The 22,390-nt window shown below is 35.3% G+C and overlaps 1 protein-coding gene across 11 annotated transcripts in view; it reads left to right on the top strand.

Annotated features, from left to right (window-relative positions):
* The window catches only part of LOC138113801 (hornerin-like), a 49,527-nt gene that overhangs the window by 5,398 nt on the left and 21,739 nt on the right, over window positions 1–22,390 (top strand). For 7 of the 11 annotated variants that reach the window (XM_069022589.1, XM_069022593.1, XM_069022588.1 and 4 more), the window contains exons 4-39: window positions 218–309; window positions 1,362–1,470; window positions 2,113–2,139; window positions 2,491–2,526; window positions 3,317–3,361; window positions 4,363–4,404; window positions 4,564–4,605; window positions 5,127–5,165; window positions 5,434–5,469; window positions 6,124–6,162; window positions 6,807–6,824; window positions 7,353–7,388; window positions 8,800–8,841; window positions 9,756–9,785; window positions 10,037–10,072; window positions 10,430–10,471; window positions 10,774–10,803; window positions 11,086–11,121; window positions 12,331–12,366; window positions 12,691–12,732; window positions 13,035–13,064; window positions 13,344–13,379; window positions 13,765–13,809; window positions 15,044–15,076; window positions 16,579–16,599; window positions 16,878–16,916; window positions 17,036–17,077; window positions 17,258–17,293; window positions 17,418–17,453; window positions 17,787–17,834; window positions 18,429–18,458; window positions 19,654–19,692; window positions 20,304–20,345; window positions 20,556–20,597; window positions 21,490–21,528; window positions 22,034–22,075. In XM_069022589.1, coding sequence (XP_068878690.1) covers window positions 218–309; window positions 1,362–1,470; window positions 2,113–2,139; window positions 2,491–2,526; window positions 3,317–3,361; window positions 4,363–4,404; window positions 4,564–4,605; window positions 5,127–5,165; window positions 5,434–5,469; window positions 6,124–6,162; window positions 6,807–6,824; window positions 7,353–7,388; window positions 8,800–8,841; window positions 9,756–9,785; window positions 10,037–10,072; window positions 10,430–10,471; window positions 10,774–10,803; window positions 11,086–11,121; window positions 12,331–12,366; window positions 12,691–12,732; window positions 13,035–13,064; window positions 13,344–13,379; window positions 13,765–13,809; window positions 15,044–15,076; window positions 16,579–16,599; window positions 16,878–16,916; window positions 17,036–17,077; window positions 17,258–17,293; window positions 17,418–17,453; window positions 17,787–17,834; window positions 18,429–18,458; window positions 19,654–19,692; window positions 20,304–20,345; window positions 20,556–20,597; window positions 21,490–21,528; window positions 22,034–22,075 — 1,455 coding nt within the window. The remainder of the gene's footprint in view (window positions 1–217; window positions 310–1,361; window positions 1,471–2,112; window positions 2,140–2,490; window positions 2,527–3,316; window positions 3,362–4,362; window positions 4,405–4,563; window positions 4,606–5,126; window positions 5,166–5,433; window positions 5,470–6,123; window positions 6,163–6,806; window positions 6,825–7,352; window positions 7,389–8,799; window positions 8,842–9,755; window positions 9,786–10,036; window positions 10,073–10,429; window positions 10,472–10,773; window positions 10,804–11,085; window positions 11,122–12,330; window positions 12,367–12,690; window positions 12,733–13,034; window positions 13,065–13,343; window positions 13,380–13,764; window positions 13,810–15,043; window positions 15,077–16,578; window positions 16,600–16,877; window positions 16,917–17,035; window positions 17,078–17,257; window positions 17,294–17,417; window positions 17,454–17,786; window positions 17,835–18,428; window positions 18,459–19,653; window positions 19,693–20,303; window positions 20,346–20,555; window positions 20,598–21,489; window positions 21,529–22,033; window positions 22,076–22,390) is intronic. The other 4 variants (XM_069022584.1, XM_069022585.1, XM_069022586.1 and 1 more) reach the window with 4 other exon arrangements.

Raw genomic sequence — 22,390 nt, 5'->3', positions numbered from 1 at the left:
CAGCAAAGCTATTTCATCAGTAGAGTTTAAAAAACTGGGCTTTCTCAAGAACTACATATATCCTCTATATGTGATATGAACCTATTGTAGAAATTCCCTAGGTCTTTTTAGAACTACATCAGTGTTTCCTGTTGTAGTAGAGACAGTTCCTGTTATAATACAGGTAAAAGTCACTTTTGCATCTTATCTAATTACATGTATTCCTTTTTAATTGCAGAATTCAGCAGTAAGTCATGCCAACTCAGATGTGAAACAGAAAATTACAACAACATGGATTGCTCCACAGGATGCTAGAGAGCTTCAATTTATGTAAATAGTTGTTTTTCAATTTTTTTTTGCCTTGAAATTTTAATTCTGTGTTGAGATGGACCTGTGTTGCTATTTCTGATATTCTAGTCTTGCCATCATCATGGGTTTTTTCATAGTTCACCATAACTTCCCACTATGTTCATTAAATAATATGATTTCCATGTCAAGATAAAAAGACAAACACTGTCCTACAGATCTTAATATATCTAAATAATTCAATTAAGCACAATACTTAATGGATCTTTGAGTAACCAGTTTTTACACTTTGACTTCTTTAATTAAAACAGCAACAATATGAACGTAACTTGTTCCCTGAAAAGATGAAGTTCAGGCTCTATTCAGTTCAGGCTCTTTTCAGTTATACCTTTTTTTATTTTGAACAGTGGCAAAATAGTAATTTGATGTAAATTCTTCTAATATAAATTTTAAAATAAGTGTATGACCCATGAACTAACTTCTGGAAACAGGAGAAGACTTACTTAGTCTACTTTTAATGCTACTTTTTTTGCAGATCTGAAGCTTGTAAAAATTCCACCTACTCTAACAAATGCATGCTTGAAGTATATTGGAAAATATCTAAATATTTGATAGCTTGTATTGTTTGAAGTGCAGATTTATGATAGGGCCATCTTTCCCTTGCTTCATTAAATCTTGAGGAATACAAAGAATAGGCAAAAGAATAGAAAACCACAATTGCTTCCACTCGTTAATGCCATGAGAATCAGCTCACCATCATAGATAAAGATTGTCAGTGTGTGACAATTCTTATGGACATTTGAGCTGAGACTCCTCACTGGAGTCAGTGCTTCTTCAAAGAGTGCCTATGCCTCTTCTGCTTGTTCTCACCATCTGTTTTAGTTATCTTCAAAATTATGTTGGATGATGATATGTCACTATAAGGAAAAATATTCTGTGCAACTTGTACTGTATACACTTAAAACCAAAACAGAGTGGATATTCTTGGCTGGGGGCAAAGGGGCAGGAGAGTTTATTAGTATTTTATATTGAAATACTGTTATAGAAAAATAATTATTATTTTGTTTTCTTTCTAGTGCAACTGTGGTTCAAAATCTAGAGAATTTTTGGGTTGGAATTCAAAGCAAAACTCTCACACCTATACATTCTGTGTCAGTTAATGCGACAGGAAAAAGTAAAAGGAAGGTATGTTTTGAGTCTGTTTGAATGATAGAAATTAATACAGTAATTAAAGTATCTTTGGCTTGATATAAGACATACATTTGTTGTCATTTATTCATTAACTAAGATGGCCAAAGTCATTAGATGTTTTCAATAATTATAATTTAACTGCCTAATCCACTTACTAAAATGATGAAGAAATAAAGTAAATATAATTTTTCTCCCACAGAAATGAGGACAGTAATAATCTAGTTATCAAAACAATCCATAACTTAAAGCAAAAAAAAAGCAAATTGTTTATAAGGAGAACTGTACTGTTCTTCTGATGAACAGTGCTGTTCTCAACTGCTGCCCTAACCCCTGGGAACTGTAACTGTGTAGCATATTCTTGAAACTAGTTGGTAAAATTTTTTCTGCCAAGAATTATGCTTATATGAAACATATTAAACATGATTGGCAGCTTAAGTAAAGAAATTCTCCTCAAATCTATTGTATTGGTCTGTAGCAGCACTGATTTATGTGAACTTGTGATCTAATCAAGAATGAGCACCTGTCTTTAATCTCCCACTTCACCAGCTGTATTTCCTCTTTCCTGTAATAAGCTGCCCTTTTTTTTCGCAGTAAATAATTTGGAAATGCTTCCTCTTTTTTTTTTTTTCCCCACAGCTTATGATAGAATTAGAATGTAACAAGGTAAGAGCAATTTTTCTTTGATTTCCCAGTTTTCAGTTACCTCACTTTTAGAATTCTTGTCCTACTGTTTCCCGCTTGTAGCATGAGGATTATATTATACCATTCAAATTACTGTCCTAGCAATATCACATTTATGCTTTCATTTTTCTATTCAGTTTTGAAGGTACTTTTATTTTGAATTAGTTAACATTAGTTCTCAGATGAGATTGTTAAAATGTGTAATGTATTGTCAGCAATGAAACACTTGATTTCTTTGCTGGGACCATCAATGTGAATTCAGTTGATTTCCTGTTTAAAGTAATATTTTTACACCAGTCATAAACAGTAACTGGAACCTGTACTTTCTTGCAGCGTGGAGGGACTTACTCAACAGGCCGATGCATCATGGTAAATATTCTTTCTCCAAAGATATTGACATGCTGTTAACTGCCCAAGATCTCAAGGCCTAGTCAAAAGTTGCTTCTAGAAATGTCTTTATACCCTTCATCACTCAATTTAATTTTTTGTTAGTTTATCTTTGTTGATTAAAAATCCAAAACTGTCTAAAGGGTTGTCACACTTGCTACCATTCCCTTCTGTAGATTCTCTCTAGCTAATCTGATGTACCTTTGTAATAGAAGTCTTCTTTTTTCTGTTTTCTCTTTTTATTCTTAGTGTTTTCTTGCTGTTCAAGGTCACTTATTTCAACAACTCTGACACCTTGCCTTTTGCAAATCATGATCTAGATATAAAATATAGCTATTTGATTTTTTTTCCTCTAAAAACTATCACTTGCAGCTCAGTGAAGAAGCCTCTTTTTCTTCTTTGCTTTTTTAACAGCAAATATGCTAGTTATTGCATAGTCATATCAGTAAAATCTTTCATCTACTTTTTAATGATTGTGATGGTGTAGGTCTCCTCCTCAGTGATGGTTATCAAGTGTATGAGGTCAGATAAAAAAGGATACAAGCAGCAGAATTATGTTATTTATAACAGCTGGATTGGCACAGTTTTGATTATTTGTCTTGAAAGATCTCTGAAATAATTTTAATAGTATCAGTTTGGTGGAATGAAGTAATAGAAAACTACTTTGTGCATTCTTTCTCTTCCCACCAAGTAGAACTTTCTTTCCTGAAAATCACTTATATAAAAGTAATTTTTCAGCAAAGTAATAAATACCAATTTGGTTTCTTTACAGGTTGGACCTTCCAGTTCCTCCCAGAACAGCTATTCAAGCAGTCAGGTATGAGCTCTAAATTCCAGCATTTGTATGTTTTCCTTCAGTAACCTTGAATGACTAAAATTCAGTAACTACAGAGTAGTGAGGTGATTTAGTACAGTACTGAAATATCTTCTCTGCTTGTTATCCCAGAAAGGCAGAGTTATTCATCCAGTAAACAGTATGTTTGTACCTGGGCTAAGTTCAACTACCTCCACTCTGCTGAACTCAACAGCTTGTTCCAATTTAATGTCTATATTGCTTTTAACACCAGAATATATATGCAGTTGAAAATTTGGGGATATCACTGTTTAGTTAGCCTTTTAAAACTTCTGGGGTACATATGTCTGCATTCTCACCACTTTCACTTCATTAATCACAGCAATGTATACTTGGTTTTTAGTTGATTATGTTCACTACCATTAATATGCCTATTTTCTCTTTAACTCTTAAATACTTTCTGGTATGTCTCCAGTTTCTTGAACTGAGCTTCTCAAGGATATATTTCTTCTTAATTACTAGTTATATTTATTGGTGAATTACCTGGTAATATTCAATTTATTCAATATTTACTACTTGTAACTGGAATTACCAGATACTAAGAAATACAAATTATTTTGGTATATATGCTAAAAACTAGTTTTCTTCCCTTTTTTTTTTCATATATATTACATAGTCTTTTCTAAGAGTTGAGTTTCTCATCTTGTCATATAGCTACTTAAAGTTATTAATTTTTTTATAAAATATGATCAATTCAATAAAATTTTGAAAGGTTTCATGACCAGTAACAAATTTTATGAACGTTATATGAAATAAAGATCATTATTAATGTGTCATACTAAATTAGAGTTATTACAGGCCATGACAGTGAACTGGTAACCTCTTTACTTGCTTATCCTTTGCTTGCACATATATATTGCCAGCTGCACAGTTGTTCATGCCATAAACAGCATGGCATTTTTTTTTTCTGTCTTCCTCATTCAAGCTTTTTATATGGAGATAATTGAATTCTGTTTTTATTTCAGGGTGGAGTAGTCTACACAATAAGCAAGAGTGGCTGTGTCCCTGTAAGCACTATTTTTACATTTTCTTTTTTGTCCCCAGCATAACTCTATTTATAGTAACTCCTAGCCTTCAGTGGCATTATTTAATAAATGTTGATGTGGGCGTCTCTGTTCCAAATAGAAAATAATGATGAGAAATAACTGGTTTATTTTTTGTCTTAGGGAGGTGCTGCTGGTGCATATGGCCAACAAGCCTGCAGAGATGTAAGCTGGTTATAGGTGTTTTTCCTGATTGTCTCCTACTATGCTTCTTAACTCATCTCCTTACTGCAAATTGCACTTGATTCTCTTCTGTAGAGCTATTGAAGTCTTCCTAAATATATTCAGGAAAATAGTGTTGGCTTAAGGTATTGTTCTGAGATTAAAACCCAAAATTAAAAGATGCTACCTTGTCAGTTCCTCAAAGCCTAATCATTTCTATTTAAGGGTGTATATGTACACATAGGTATACATAATATCACCTATTATAAACTCTTAATTTGTTACCCTACTAAAATGTCAGAATTCTCACTGTGTAATGTTTTTTATCAGTTAAAATAATTGTCTTTGGATTTTGCTTATTGAGCAATATTATTTGGGAATTTTTAAAACATTTGCATATTAAGTCTTTGATTAGTAGACAAATTTTTATTGTCAATCTCATTTATTTCATTTTTAATTGAAAATAGGTTAATAATTAGCAAATTACTGTATAAATAAATATTTGACTTTTGGTTTTATTTCAGAGTGCATCCTTATCCGGCAGTGGTCTTACTTATGGCCAGGTAACTGTGTTTTCCGACATGTTTTTAGCTCCCTAAGGTATTCAAAAGCTAAGCCTTTGTGCCCAGATTTACCAAACAATAATTAAATTTGTGGAAGGGGATAAAGGCAAACTCTCTTCAAATGTTTTAGTAGTGATCATATCTGGAAATAGCTTCAGCAGATGGGTTGAATATTTGGTGTATGTTGCTATATCTATTTTTTTTAAAGTTACTTCTCTTTTTGCCATACATTTAACTAAGCAACAAATGGATTCTGTATTTTTTACAGTCTGTCCCTTCAAGCAGTTCAGATTCCAGTAAGAAGGTAAGCACTCCTTTTCAAAGGGAAAAGAATTCTTACAGTTATAACTTGGCCTGACTCCTGTTATTTCAGTCAAGACTTCTCAAGGTTTTAAGCCAGATTGATTCATATGATTTGATTTGGTTCTTAGAGGTGGGCAGAGCTTCTAATGAGAAAATATTAACACCTAAGCAGAAGATACAGTTACTGCATTTGGCTTAATATTTTTTTTTAATTAACTCAATATCAAGGGGTTTTTTTAGCATAACACTGAATAAAGACAGAATAAATTGATCTTCTAGTTTGGGGTGGGTAGTTGAAGATCAAAAAGGGCACACAGTACAGGCCAGGGGATATGGTACAAGACGTGAAATCCTGCTTCTGCCTCTACAGCTGAGGCATTGTGTGGTTTGGGGCAAATCTTTTATCTTCTTATACTCTTGTGTAAACCATCTGTATATATATATTTATGTGTGTGTGTGTATATATATAATTCTTTTCTTGGTAATGTGAATGAATTTTTTTAATGAAAATACCATTTTATACAAGGGATCTTCCATAGCATTATTATCAGAGTTTGTAAATGTATAGATTTAAGTATTCTTCACTTTTCTTACATATTTAACAATTTAAATAATCTCTGTGGTGAGTAAAAAGATTTTTCTGGTTTCTCTATAGGTCGTGGTCGTTGCCAACAGCAACCCTTTTCCACCTGTGGTAAGCAGTTTTTTCTCTACAATACACATTTTTTCTACAAATAATTTTGACTCAAAAAGGCTTTCGAATATCTACATTTTTAATTTTTCAGAAATATTCCTGGAGACAATTCTTTGGCAGGCAGGATTTACCCTATGTGTATAGTTATCTCCAGGGAAGGCCTGTTGTAAGATAGGTACAAATCTCATGGTTCTGTGGTTGCTGTTAGTTCTTGCAGAGATAATGGATTAGCTGTAGACACCAGGTCTCTCAAAGTATGCAAACTCTATGTTCCTGAATAGTTTTGATTTTCTGTTTCTACTGCAATTTTCTTTTGTAAATTCACTTCGATTCTCATTTTTAAATGATTACATTCTACTCTGCTTACTTGGAACTAAAAGTAAGTTTAGCCTTCAGGTGCTTAAAGTGAGTTTTTATAATGTAATATTTTATAGATGTTTAATTTTTAATAGAACATGTTGTTCTAACATGAGTAAAGGTTAAGATGCATTTGCTCTATGCCATCCTTTTTATATCATTCTTTCACATTCCATTGTGTATTGCATCTGAAATATAAGGGCCCTTTTTCCCTTTCTCTGCTGCAATATTCTGTTTGGGCAAGCCCTTGTACAAAATAATTAAATATATTTCTGTTTCATTTGCAGCGTCACACCTTCCCTCAGGTACGCTTACTTTTTTCTTGTGATTCCTATAGTATCATTATAGTTCTTATGGGATCAAACCACTTGTCTCAGGATGGTGTGTGCCACTCTTCTACATTTGTCCCTCATGCCCCAGAATTCAGCAAACAAATGACTGGAAGAGGAAATGGATTTGTGTGTGTTGATGTATGTCCAGTGGCAGTGAGACAGGTTGGAGGGATGATGATGTCTTAGCTTCCCTCCCCACATTTGGAAAAGCCAAGCTGACTGGTACTGCAGAAAGGTGGTGCACATAACCTGTGCTCTGCTGCTCTCCACAGAAGATTTAAGAGTAGAAAATTACTTAGTCTGCCTCCCCAGACTTTCAGAGTTGAGAATAAACTAGTTGAATGCTGGGTGTTAAGAACTGATACACAATACATAACACATACGACCTTTCCCTTTATTCTCATAAACTAAATTGTTCAACTTAGTATTTTCTGTTTAAGTGCATTACTTTTAAACAAGACAATTAAATTATGTTTCTTTGTTTCTGGAATTTTTTTTCAGAGTTTGGGAAGCTCTGCTACAAGAATCATAGTACAGGTAGACATTTTTTCTCCATTATACTTGAGTTTTAAATGAAGCTTTGTCTTGGTAAACTAAGTAATAATTCCTCTCTTAGGGAACAAATATATGTGGATAGCTTAGAGATATCTTAGATGTCCACAAACTACAGTGGTGGAGTTGGGCACTTCTGTAATTACAGCAAAGGGGATATCTTAGCTGGTTGCTGATTAAAGACCATTGCAGCTGTTTTTGACACTTAAAAAATCTGAAAACCTCTGTATGCAAATTCCATAGTGCTTTCAAAATTGCAGAAGTTGACTATCTTGGTCTGCTCAGGAAGGAGGATGGAATTCTAGAACTAAAGCTTGAATGTTACTCAATATCAAATTAAATATAAATTGCAACCTGCACAGTTCATTTTCATTTAAAGTGTCTGTTTTTTTAATGGAAACACCCAGTTCCAGAATTACATTTTTAAAATCCTACAGTTTATGCTTAGGTGAACTGTATTTGTAGTGTTGCTTCTTGATAACCAGGCACTTGGAAAGTTGATTACACTCCAATCTCATTAAGAGCATGCTCATAAAGTATTATGAATATCATTCAGGCATATTTTTCTGGGTTGTTTGCAATTTAGCAACTTTAGCATGCATCCCACTCTTTGTGGCTAGCCAGTCCATTAGATGCTAGTCCATTAGACTACAACAACAAATTCTCACTTTCATCAAAAGATCAGTAGCACGTTACCCCAGCTGAAATTAGTCTTTTGGAAATCATCACTTTCAAAATACATAGCATTATTTTCTTCCCTGGCTAGTGATGAATGCTGGCAAAGAAAGGAATCAGATTTCCTCGTCATTTAATTTCTGACTTTAAATGTACAGTGTTTTGGTTGCGCAGGTTAACTGTTTTCATTGTGTAGATATAAAAATCATTTTATTCTTCTCTTAATCCACATACTTTGTGGGAATCAAAATATTTTCTGCAGTGACTTTTCCTTAGATTAAATTGTAACTGTAGCTTTTTCAATTTTTGTTTTGTCAAAGACTTTGTCAACAGTTTGTTGTGCTTATTCATGAAAAAAAATCGGTCATAATATGAACACAAAGTTTAAAGGCAATGAGTTTAAAGGCAATATGTGTCATACATTTGAAGAATTATTTTAACTCACTTCAAATACCACAATATTACACCAAGATGTATTATACAATTAATTTTCATTAAGAAAATTATAACAAGATATATATATACTTTTAACACTTTATTTCTGTAGCATCTTTATATACATCTTATAGCACATGGAGATGGCATAAAGTAAGAAAAGGTGTAATGAACTCTTTGTGGCTTTCAAACTGCCTAGTAGAGAGAGGGACAGAGCTGCTCCTTGAAATGGCTTAGTGCATAAGCAATTTCTCTTAAGTAACCTGTTGTTGTTGTTCCTGTGTAGAGTGGACAAAAACAGCAAACCAGCAGCAGTACTTATGTTCAGGTAAGTGAACTTAAAAAGTATTATAAATATTCCTGTAGACTTCACTAAAACAGGGCCATCACAACTTAGAAATCATTTTCTGCACTTAAAAATGGATTTCATAGGTGCAGGTATTTCTATTTCCCTGGCTTTTGTTCATAAAAATACCATCTGATGTTGGTGTTCAACTGTTTTTGTTTGTGATGCTCACAAAAGTATTTCTGTGTGTGATGGGTTGACATGAAATGAGTGTATTCCACTCAGAGCATAAAGGTCATGGCCCTGAGAGGAAGTGATTCTAGGCTCACACTGCACCATCAGCCCCAGACTGATAGATTCAGATCCCTTGCATGTTAGACCTTGAATTCCAAAAGTTGTAAAGGGTAGTTGATTAGCCATATCAAGAATGATGAAAAATCATAACTGTGGAACTATGTGCAATGTCTTCCAGGATTGCTTAAAGCTACTTGTGTGAAAAACTGTCTGAATTTAAAAAATACTCAAATAATGGCGTCATAGATTATTGCAAACTAAAACTTGAGAATATTCATAGTATGAACTCAAGTATGAAGTATGAAGCCAGTCTAAGTGTTTCTCCTCTTGGGGGTTGGGGTTAGGAAGGATGCAAAAGTCTGTCAATATTCTCTATAGCACTACATGCAACCAGAAAAATGTTTCAAAAGGGTAGGTATGACTTTTAGGGATCAAGGCCACAGGAAGCCCACTACTCTATATCACAAATATTCAATATGCACAAGGTTGGCATTCGTGCCTTCTGATGAGAATAGGACAACGTATTGCAGAGATGTTAGCATACTGCTCTGTCTACTTTGTGCTTTTAGAGAATCCCACATGCAGCTGTTACTTCCATAAACATCATGCTCTTTTAAAAAGCCTCCTTGTCAAGGTGGTAATTATTTTCTCTTTATTTAAAGGGTTCCCAAGGCAGCCAGTCCTATGGTCAGGTGAGACTTTTTGCTGAAATGTATTCAGCTTTTCTGCAGGAGCTTGTAAATGGACTTCAGGGCATGGACCATTTTTTACCTTCTTGATGTTTCCTAGTAGTCCTTGATTTTGGTTTGTACCACTGAAAAACCATGTGAGGGAAGAAAAGAACATAGTGCAGAGGAACTTTAGGTGGAAATGGACTTTTCTGCTGCAGCTGTGCTAAGATGGTACAGCTTTGTTTACAAATGACTTCTTGCCTTTCTTACAGGGCTACAGACCTCAGAGTGGCAGTTCCTACAGCCAGGTACACATCAGTAATTTACCATTTGAGAATATTTTAGCTGTGTTTTAGTCATATAGCATTTGAGAAATGGAGCACTGTGGCACTGTAGAGGCACTGAGCAATCCCTCAGATTTTGAACTTTAATGGACATTTTCTCTGAAACTGTCTATTCTCACATTCAACATTTATGCACGTGCTACTTATTGATCTGGAATGCCAGTGTGTGAAATCATCACACGCAGCATCCTCATGAGTGCCAGGAGATGTCTGGCTCTTCAGACTGCCCTGTGTGGCTTTAGGATGTAGGTGCTTGCTGTTGCTAATGCAGGCTGGCTCCCTTACTGAAAGGGAAGTAACCAAATGGTGTCCTTGTCTTAGGGTGGACCAAGTTTTTCGGGCAGCAGCAGTTCCTATGGCCAGGTAAGCAAACTGGCTGTTCTGCAGAAAGTTCTTCACTGACCTTTCTGTAGCTGACAAGACTGGCACACTTTGGAAGTGAAATGTTTCCCTTGGCATTCTGTGTCTCAATTTGGGCCATGGCTTCTGCTAAGAATAGGAAACTGTGCTGCACAGAGGCACAGCTGTTAGCATTCTGCTCTGTGTCCTTTGGCACAGGAAGAATGTTTCAGGGAATCCCACATGCAGCTGTTAGTTCCATAAACATCATGCTCTGTAAAGAAGCCTCCTTGTCAAGGTGGTAATTATTTTCTCTTTATTTAAAGGGTTCCCAAGGCAGCCAGTCCTATGGCCAGGTGAGACTTCATTGCTGAAATGTGTTGAGCCTTTCTGTTGGAGCCTGTCTTGTAAATGGGCTTTGGGGCATGGGTGGGCTTTTTTTCCTTCTTGGTGCTTCTCAGTGGTCCTTGATTTGGTTTGTACCACTAAAATATCATGAGGGGAAAAAATAACATAGTAGAGAGGAATCCTTAATGGAAATGGGCTTTTCTCTCTGGCATTCTGTGATTCTGTTTCAGCTGTGCTAGGACTGCACTTACACAGCTCTGTTTACAAGTGACTCCTTGCCTTTCTTACAGGGCTACCAGCCTCAAGGTGGCAGCTCCTATGGACAGGTAAATGTTGGTTGGAATAGAACTTTTGAGAAAGTGTAGGTCATTGTCCTGAAAAGTTAGCAGATTTTAAAATATTTTTTTTCAATTCACATTGAATTCTTAACCAATATATCTCTGACTCCATTTCAAATGTTTTGTTGTGAACATGACCATTGTGTTTTTCGTGGATGGATACAGGAATCCTAGATTTCTGCTGCTGTCTTACCTTTTCCATGGGTTTGGAACTTTATAAATTTATGGTAGAAATAGTGTATTTGATGCTGTTCCCATTCCAGTTGATGGTATAATACAAATTTATAGTCAGTTCTTGCTGCCTCCTTTGCTCTCAGCAGAGAAGTAGTGTTGAGGAATAAAGAACATTGGGTCAGGTTCTCAGCTGAATGAAGATTTGGTGTTGCAGCCTGCAACTCATGAATTTTTACCTCCCTTCACAGTTTTTATGTAAATTAAAGCAGCCCTAACATAGCTATGAATTTTGTCAGGATCTCTGTGTCAGATAGCAAAGATCAAATACTTTTTGGTAATCCCTGTCTTCATAAGTCTCCCAGGCAGCTGTGGCACAGGTCTGCATGTACATGAAACAACTGCACTTTTTTGAGATTATATTGAAAGCAGATTGCAACAGCAAATTATAACCACAGTAACTTTATATTACTGAGAAATTTTTTTAAGTACAGTCATCCTTGGCTAATTCATTTGACCTGCTTTTTTTTGGCCAACTTTGAGTTGCATTGTTTTCTTCCTGTTTTATGAACCTATATTTTTTCTAAGATTCTTTCCTAATTTTTAAAAATTATTTTTCACCCTAATTTTCCCTCAGAGGAAGGGAATTATGCAACTGGGGCCAATGGAAAATAAAAATATATGAAATCAATATTCACCTAGTATTCAGCATTAGCTATCTAAGCCCAGTGTCTGAAAAATAAAGGAAAAATAAACATAGTAAGAAATGTTGTGTCCCCTCCTGGAAAACCCTCATAGGATTAGAGTACTGTCTGAGACAGATGTAAAACTACTCTATGATTGTCGTTCAGTAAACAGTGTGATCACATATTCCTCCAGAATAAGAAATATCAAAATAACTCCAGTTAAGCTGTAGAGTCCGTACATTCTCTGTCTTATTCTGCTTTCTTACTCCACAAAGAGACGTTAGAAAGTCATCTGCTTCACAAATACAGTAATTATGTATCAATAATTAATTTCATACAGGGCTACAGACCTCAAGGTGGCAGTTCCTACAGCCAGGTAAGCATCAGTCAGTCATCAGTCAGAATATAGCATTTCAGAAATGGCACTGTAGAGGCACTGAGCAATCCCTCAGATTTTGAACTTTAATGGACATTTTCTCTGAAACTGTCTGTTCTCACACTCAACATTTATGCACGTGCTACTTATTGATCTGGAATGCCAGTGTGTGAAATCATCACACGCAGCATCCTCATGAGTGCCAGGAGATGTCTGGCTCTTCAGACTGCCCTGTGTGGCTTTAGGATGTAGGTGCTTGCTGTTGCTAATGCAGGCTGGCTCCCTTACTGAAAGGGAAGTAACCAAAGGGTGTCCTTGTCTTAGGGTGGACCAAGTTTTTCGGGCAGCAGCAGTTCCTATGGCCAGGTAAGCAAACTGGCTGTTCTGCAGAAAGTTCTTCACTGACCTTTCTGTGGCTGACAAGACTGGCACACTTTGGAAGTGAAATGTTTCCCTTGGCATTCTGTGTCTCAATTTGGGCCATGGCTTCTGCTAAGAATAGGAAACTGTGCTGCACAGAGGCACAGCTGTTAGCATTCTGCTCTGTGTCCTTTGGCACAGGAAGAATGTTTCAGGGAATCCCACATGCAGCTGTTAGTTCCATAAACATCATGCTCTGTAAAGAAGCCTCCTTGTCAAGGTGGTAATTATTTTCTCTTTATTTAAAGGGTTCCCAAGGCAGCCAGTCCTATGGCCAGGTGAGACTTCATTGCTGAAATGTGTTGAGCCTTTCTGTTGGAGCCTGTCTTGTAAATGGGCTTTGGGGCATGGGTGGGCTTTTTTTCCTTCTTGGTGCTTCTCAGTGGTCCTTGATTTGGTTTGTACCACTAAAATATCATGAGGGAAAAAACAACATAGTAGAGAGGAACCCTTAATGGAAATGGGCTTTTCTCTCTGGCATTCTGTGATTCTGTTTCAGCTGTGCTAGGACTGCACTTACACAGCTGTTTACAAGTGACTCCTTGCCTTTCTTACAGGGCTACCAGCCTCAAGGTGGCAGCTCCTATGGACAGGTAAGCATCAGTCAGTCACTGGTCATTATACAGCATGTATGTGATGATGCCATATATGTATTTAGAATTCTGTCGTTTTTTACTTGAAATAACATAATAAGTACTCTTTAGAATTAAGTCTCATGAATTTTTTTCATCTGGTTCTGGCAACAATAAGCTCACTGAAGCAGCACTTTCCCCTGTAGAAAGAAGTGCATGCAGGTTTCAGCTTTCTGATGCACTACAGTATTCAACATACTCAGTACTTTACCAGATAATTCATGGTAGGATATAGTTGGTCTTCTACCTTGGAAGCAGCCTGGCAGTTAAAGCCCTTGAAAATTTATATCTGTGAAATGAAGAATAGGAATATTTGGATCATGAGCTGTTCTTTTTCTTTTCCAAGCAGGGTGGATCTGCTTCTTATGGTGGCAGCAGTGGTTGTGGACAAGTAAGAATTTTTTCTCCAAACTATTTGAAAACTAGATTCAGCTTTCTTTGCAATAGTAGCATGTTTTTAATAATTTATAATGTTTGTTAGTTTGAAATCTTTTGCTTTCATTGTTACATGGACTTATCTAGCACAGAGGTCAAGAAAGGCTGATATTGTTGGCCCTTGTAACCAATATGAAGTGGCTGTTCCCATTTAGAATTACATGGAAGACAAGTGATTAATCTGTCTAGTCAATAAGTATATAAAATCTTTGCTTGGGAATTTTTGGATGTTACTCCATTTATTTTCTATAGAAAATGATAGTAATAGAGAGTGGCTCAAATGGAATAAAAATTAAATTAGTAGTTTTCATCCTGGTTCCATTTCAGCTTGTGTATGTCTACAATGGTGTAAAGACAATATCTTTGATGATGAGATCCCAGGTGAAAGGATCATGGATGAGGCCAATAGTAAACCTATGTTTAAATAAATATATTGAGGAAAGCAACCAGAATGAAAGATAAGTATAAATACAGACATTTTTAGCAGTACTTAGCAGAAATATTAGGATTGATATAAGTTAGGAAGAATGAAAATGCATGTGAAAGCATCATAAGGAGCATTACAACAAGGACACAGTTACCAGCAATGACACTGATACACACTGAAGAATGGATTATTTCCACTAAGCTGTGTCACGGGTTGACTTCTCAAGAGAAGACCTGTGCTGTAATAATGGGAGGGTGACAACCAAGGCAGAACTCTTTCTGTGTACTGTTCCTCAGCCTGTTATCACAAGATATACCCAAAACAGGTAAATGAATGGCTCTGAGCAGAAGCCTTGCCTAAAATGCATGGTGGGTGAATCTAGCAAGAGATTGATGGTCACATTTAGATGGATGGTTACCCAACAGTAACAGTTGCTTCCAAAAAATCCCACCAACAGTTCATCTTTGCCCATCAACAGGAACTAGGATGGTACAGAGAGACATCAATTACCAACCTACCTCTTTCATTGTGGCTCACAAGTAGTCCTTTGATCATCTATGTGCATGTGTCTTGATGCTTGTATGGGAGTATGAGAGTGGCAGAGGGTAAAGCCACACACTTAAAGGGTTAAATAAAATTTAACTCACCCTCTGTAAAGTTATATGTTGAGTTTTTTCACATTAATTCACACATAAGAAATTTTAAGGAAACTACTTCGCAAGAAAAATGGCATTTACTTTTTTGTTTGTTTGGTTTTTGACAGGGTGTTTCATATGATAGCAATCCCTGCCACCAGGTAAATGGTCTTTCTCCTCTTATTTTAAGATGCATCCACGATTAGTTTTGAAACTAACTCAATTAGTCCCAAATTCAGATTCATATTGCAGAAATCCATGTAATCTTACAAATTTTGAGATTAGAACTGACTATCTTCCTATACAGAGAAGTATCACAGGGGCTTTGGAGTCTTTCTTGCCCCTTTTTTTCCTAGTGTTATGTCTGTGAAACATCTAAATCATTAGGACATTAAGGCCAGATTCTGGAAAGAAGAAGTCTGCTGCACAGTTCCTTAACTGGCATGACTTAAATCAGGGCTGGAACTTGCCAGCCTCTCTTTTCCTATCAAAAGCCAGAAAATATTTTAGGACTGCCAGTTGAGGTTCCTGAAACAAACTGGTTTAACAATTCACTGAGTTCTTGCAGTGAATTATAGACAGCTACATGTGTATTTGTTACAAATTCAAGTGTTGGAGCTCTACAGACCACTATTTTAAAAGATGTCAGCTATGTTTAAAGAAGTCATCCTTGTGATGTTAAAAATCAGGAAGAAAGCAGCAACAGATGATTTCCTTTTTGTTCACAACATTTCTTTTGATTCTTACTGAGTTTTCACAAGAAACAGAAAAATTGGATAGATTCATTGTTTCAATAAATACTGTGTTTTAGCAATATAAATATATACTATATTTACAAATGTGCAAACAACTTAGATGTTGCTTCAATATATAGTTATTATGTAGTACAGTATATACAATGCACTGTATGTAACTTGGAACTTGATAGAATTACATATTAAATAGGTATATATTTTATAATAGTTTTTAATATTTTTAAGAGGACCTATTTCTTTTTAAGAAAAAAGAAAATGCTTTAATTTTGTTCTAAAATCTTCTAGAACATTGAAAGATAATACTTCTCCTTTCATTTTTGACTGTTTTGAATGAAGCTTCAGTCCCATTTTAGCGAATGGAAAATTTCCCACTCACTTCAATAGTTCAGGATTTCACTGTTCTTATGATGCACTTTTGACTTTAATACTTCTACAAACATTTCTTCTAATTTCACTGGAGGGAGTTACATTCCTCTTCTAAAGAGGGCACATTGAAAAATACTGAGTGCTTTATTTAAAACCTTCTCCTTGAGGCCACTGTATCTCACAGGTCACAGCTTTCTAAGTAATAATGCTACCAGGGGAATCTGTATAAATTAATTCAATTTATATAAATTACGTTTTCTACAGGGGAAAAAAAGATACATTCTCTAGAGAGTGTTCTAAGTGGAACTCATCTGTGCAGTAGACATTACTTAAAGTTAAATGTTTGAGGTTTCTTGATTTATGTCTCATCTAGTATTTACCATTGCATTACTGGCAATGTGTGCTCATTATGTTAGAAATTATATCCATATTGCATAACTTCCTCTGCTTCTTACTCTTCCTAAGCAAGTATCATAGTTTTCATCAAAAATATTCTGTGGCCAAACAGTGAGTGTCTAAAGCATTTTTTGTCTGATTTACAGGGTGGATCACAGGGTGGTCAGGTAGGTAACTATTATCCATTGATAAAAACTTTTAAAGCAATTCTAATCCACAGTGCAGTTTTCTTGCTCATGGGGATATAGACTCTTGCAGAGTCTCTCCGTGTCCAGTTTGTAACTCATTCTCTTCAGGCCCACTTTTTATCAGCCCTGAAATTCCACTTACATAAAAGTGGAAGTTAATAGAACTTCCATAGAACTCAGCAACATAGGATAGCTGTATGCACTCAGATAAAATTCAGCTCTCCAGCATTATAACTGTTGCTGTTTTGTTTTCACAGGGTGGTTCATACTCCTCCCAAAACTATGGTGGTAGCCAAGTAAGTATTGCCTCCCACTGAGGTTTTTTGATGGTTTTAACTTCTGTGATGGCTGATCAATATCTGATCTGCACTATGGTAATGTAAATTCTAATTATTTTGTTGTTGTTTTTTCTTAGCAGAGTGGATCATCATCCTCCCAAAGTTACAGTGACAATCAGGTTGGTAGACCTTGATTTTGTCCTGGTAAGAACTTTTATAATATTTGATAATGTATCCAGATATCTTGAAAATTGTATTTTTTCAAAGGAATCCTAGTCAATTGTTTATTCCAGCTTTATAGTTTCTGAGCCAAATCACAATTTCTTCTGAAGTAGAGTTTGTATTTGTTTGTTTTATAGGATGGATCCTACTCACAAAACTATGGTGGTGGCCAAGTAAGTAATACTCTATTTCACTACTTGTACCTCAGTTCATATAAACTTTAGCCTCTGCTCAAAATCAGGTTTTCTATATCCTAATTTTCTCCAATTTTCATTGCATTTTTTGTTTGTTTTAAAGGGTGGATCATCTTCAGATACCTATTATGAGAATCAGGTAAGTAGTTCTTTCTTTCTCCTGGTTACATATTATTCGTAGTTCCTGCATCATTTTTCTCAAGGATGTAATAAAACATAATTGTGTCTGTGCTTTTCTTGGCTTGGATTTGTTTTGTTGTTTTTTATTTCTTTACTGAAGATTGGAACATTCCCTGTCAGTCACTATTGCAGCTATTATTTGGCTCCTTTTTGCCTTATAAAGATCACATTTAATTAAACTCAGCTTCTCCTTTGCATGAGCATCTCTTCTGTCTTGTAGAGGACAACATGAACGTGTATGTTTAGCAATTCATACTTTTGAGGAAATAACTGGTATCTGATGTCCTTCTAGGACTCACAAGACTTCTCAGATGATAGTAATCCCAATGCTTGTGATGATGTGAGTATGCTGTCTCTAATATATTTTCATCTCAATATTTTTCACGTAGATGAGAAAATGTTGCTCTACTAGATGCAGTCTTTGGAGCAGAATGATCCAGAAAGAATGCTGAGTTTCCACACTTATAGCTGTTTGAGCAACTGCCTCTTCTCTTGCTGCAAATTGTCATACATATGTTAATGGATACACTTAGTGCTTTTAAATGCATTTAACATGATGAAATGAAATATGAATAAAAATACTTCAATGCCTTTCCTGTAGCTGAAGATTTTCCCCAAAGTCTAAGGGTAAATTTTACACTAATTAAAGAAAAAAAACCAAACCTGAAAGAAAATCTTTAGGTACATACAATGAATGCAGGAAGTGACAGATATTACACTGCTTTTCATGTTACATTTCTACCAATCTAAGGTTGTTATTAGAATGTTTTTCAGACTAGAACGGTAGAATTTCAAACTAATTTAGACAAGGCTGTGGAGAACGGCAGCAATAAGTGATTTTTGTTATGTCTGTATGCAGTATCAGAAACAATTTTCTGTAAGCTTACTTTATTTAAATAATTCTCAAAAAATGAAATAATGTATTCTTTTCCAGAATGACACTACCTACAGTGCTAATAATCAGGTAAGTACTTTGTTTGTTCTGTATTATTCTAATGATTAAAGACAGTGTTAGTAACTGAACACTTCTATATTAGACCTGTTGACCTTTACTATATGATTGCTTTATAATACCCTTCAAAAAGTTAATCATTTCTCTGTACTCAAGGCTGCTGCACAATTATTAAAATGGCACAATACTTCTAAGAATATATACTAATATATTCGATTCATAATATATCCACTTTAATTGGACAGTTATTTGGGAATTAATCACCCGTGTACATGAGGCATGTAGCCATCTCAAGCTTTGCTCACTCGTTCAGATTTAAAGCCACTTACATGCTGCTGTTTTAAAGCAACATTTGTTCCCAGTATTACCCAGTATTATTATCTGTGTCAAGACTTTCCATCTGTCCTACAAGCAGAAACAGTGAATTGACATGGGTAGATTGTCACCAAGCAAATACACTGTTGTGTAAATAAATTACATTTTCTCCTACTTGTTTCTGTTCATAGAGAAGCTTTCCCATCTGTCACAACCTCATTTTGTTTTACTGCCATCTAGAGTAACCTTCTGTCATCAGCTACTTGCCTTTTCAGTTCTCAGACATTCCTGTTTTCCCTGTTTTTCCTCTGTAGTACTTAAGTACTGCACCAAATGTATTCTAGAAAGTACAGAGGCCTTCTGAAAACATCTTCTGTTTTGGCTTGTATTTACCTTGAATGCACTGCACTATGTTCAATTCTAAATGTTCTGAAAAAAACCATCCTTCATCAGCAAGCCCTGTTTAGGAGCGTCGTCACTTCCTCCTTTGCTCATGAAAGATGTTAGTATTCCCTTGGTTATCTCTCTATCCAGTCCGTATTGCTGGACTGCATTGTAAAAGAGTTTGCTTCTAAACTTTCTCACAAAGAAGGATGGGGAATGCTAAAAGAACCCCAACAAAACAACAAGAGAGAATCCTTTTACAGATTGTTCTCTAAACTACAGTGGTTCAGCTGAGGGAGACTCCCCTAAGCAGGAACTTCTGTTGAAAGGGATAAAGTGAAAACAGACAAAGAATATGCTTTTTAAGGCTCTTACTGCTAATACAATGAAATATCTGGACATTTTCCTTTTCCAAACATCACCTTGACAAGTAGTAGATTTTTGTTAAAGTATTTCATGTAGATGACTACACCCATAAAGTAATAGCAGGCTTGTGGCTTCTTTACAGCGTTCTGGTTGTGCAAAGAAGAAAGTTCTTGTTGCCCGAGTAAGTATCACTTTTTTTCTTGTAGGATTGTAGGATTTTGGTCCAACCTATACCTAATCTGTCTTAATTATACCTAATTTTTCCCTAATTAAGTTTTCACTAGTTGATATTCTCCTAAATAAGGGGAAAGTAAAATAAAATTACTTGGGTATTTGCTCTTTGGATGAATTTCTTTAAAGAAAATATATATATAAAAAAAAGACATGAAAATCATGCTTTGAAGTATAGGGCAGCTCAAATTCTTGTTCTTCATTAAGCACATACAGAGTTGGTCCAAGCTAAAGTTAAAATTAAATGAGTATCATACAAACAAAGGACAGCTAACATTTTAGTTGAAGAAAGATGGAATAATAATGTTTGCTAATTTATTGTGCTCAGCAGCTGTGTAGGAGATACAGATATGTGTATTGTATAGTTGCAAGTCAGACTCAGAAGTAGCCTATAAAAATTATGTGCAAATAGCCTTTTATTTTATAATAATGCATTCCTACTCAATGTACACAATAATGGGTCTGCACCTGTTATAAACAAATAATATGGAATGAAAAAAAGATGTATCACTGATCATAGAGTTTTCATCTCCTAATAGTAAAAGTTACTGTTTTTTACAGGACACATCACATGTTTTAAGCAGAAGAGCCTATGATGTACAGGTAAACCATTCTTGTCACTTCTTTTGAACCACTGCTGGTAGTGGTAACCTTGTAGCTCCTTGTGTATTACCTACAAAAAAGAAGAAGGATCTAGTGTCTACAAAAGAGAATTAATTCTGTTTAGGGTTAGGTCGTTCTTTCCTAATAGAACTATGTGTTTTATTTTATTACCCTTACAAATAAATGTGTCATTTTTTTGTTTCTTCACAGAATGCATCTTCTCCTTCAAATAGCAGCCACTCTGACATCCAGGTAATAACATAGTGTCAACTGAATGATATCAAGGAGCTTTCTGACAAATTACACTTCAATTTGAAAATTAGGTTCCAGTAATTTTTCTGTGCTGCAGGATACCATTTTGATTTGACAACATTTTCCCTATAAAGTTATAATTTTGCACAGTTGTAAATAGTGATATTGGGCCCAGAATACACAGTTTCTTCTGTTCCTTCACCCCACCGAGCAGGTAAGAATTGCAGGTGTTTCTTTATGTAACATTTTGTAAAATTCATTTGAAAAATACAAACTATATCGTTTCAGATTCTTTTTTTAGAAACATTCATGCTCTAGTGATGGTAATGGCCATATATATAATTGTTTTATTTAGCATTTGGTAAGAAGGCACATGTTAGGGATTACGTATTTCTGTTACAAAAGTACATCCAGCTTTCATATTCTGTAGGATTATGTACTGCTGCAGCAGTGTATATATTAGAGAATTATGGGAAATTTAACTGATCCAGAGTGGGACCTTGTTCTGGTTTTTTAGTATCTTCTCTTGTATTGGTACCTATCAGCTTCCCAGGGATCTGAAATCGTGGTACACCAAGCATTATGTAGATTTAACATTAGCAAAGTCCTCTGTCTCAGAGAGTTTGACATTTAGTTCAAGGGTACAGACAGATCTCTGAGCTCTGGAAGGTAACTGTTTTCTTAATTAGTTTTCCTAATGCCCATTCCCTGTGATTTGTAGCAAGTAATTTAATTATGTTTCCTCCTAATATATGTTTTCACAGGAATTCAACAGGTTATGCTTGTTGGTGCAGGGAAGTAATAGAGTTTGTGTAAGAGTTTCTCACTACATAGTTTTATACTTTAGATTCTAATAAAATGCTTTAATAAAATAGAATTTTTTTCTTCACAGGGTGGATCATTTATTGCAACCAGTGGATCAAGTAATCAGGTCAGGATTTCTTTTATTTTTAAATCATTTTGTTCAGATATCTTCCTGGTAATTAAACTAATTAAATTCAGGAGTCAGAGTTTAAGTAGTTTTATGTAGAAGATTGGTGACGTTATCCATTAATTTGTAAACGAAGTCACCCTATTCACATTAAATTTTTCAGAAATGGCTCTCTGAAGTCACTTTTTAGCACTGTTTCAACATAACGTGTTTTATTGGTGATAGCACAATGGTGATACTCCTGACTACCCTGATTCTTCCCTCTTGCTGAGGCATCTGTCATTGAGACAATCACTTAGAGATGCACTATCAGCCTGACTTCCAAAGCAAACATTAACATACACATCTGTCCTTTCCCCTCATTTGTTCTAGGTACAGGAAAGGTCACACCTACTCTGCAGTCCCACAGGCTTTCTTCCCCTACGTAGTTTTGCATATGAAATAAGATTTTATTTTAGATTTCCACAAAGCAATATTTGTTTCCTTTTTTTTTTTTAATTTGTAGGGTGGTTGCATTTGTCCTGATGGAAGCAGTGGTCATAGACAGGTAATTATTTTTCTAAGTTTATACTTCCTTCTATATAATGGAGTATTTTGAATTAATCACCTTGTAAATATGAACATTTGGTTAACTCTAAACATTCATGGTAATTTCCTTAGTATGGGTAGAACTATACACAATTAAATGAAAGAATGAGTTCCACTTAACTGCATAATTACCATTTGGCCACTTATTTTCTGTAAGTGTGCTTGGTGATCCAGATGCTCTGTCACTTGACTATTATGAGCTAATTATTCATTACTTTCAAAAAGCAGTCAATATACCTCATAGTAACCACTGTATTTAGTTGCATCCAGCTTA

The sequence above is a fragment of the Aphelocoma coerulescens genome, chromosome 8, assembly GCF_041296385.1.
Source record: "Aphelocoma coerulescens isolate FSJ_1873_10779 chromosome 8, UR_Acoe_1.0, whole genome shotgun sequence".
NCBI classification, from domain to species: Eukaryota; Metazoa; Chordata; class Aves; order Passeriformes; family Corvidae; genus Aphelocoma; species Aphelocoma coerulescens.
The sequence above is the reverse complement of the archived record's forward strand: the minus strand, read 5'-3'. Positions and strand labels throughout refer to the sequence as shown.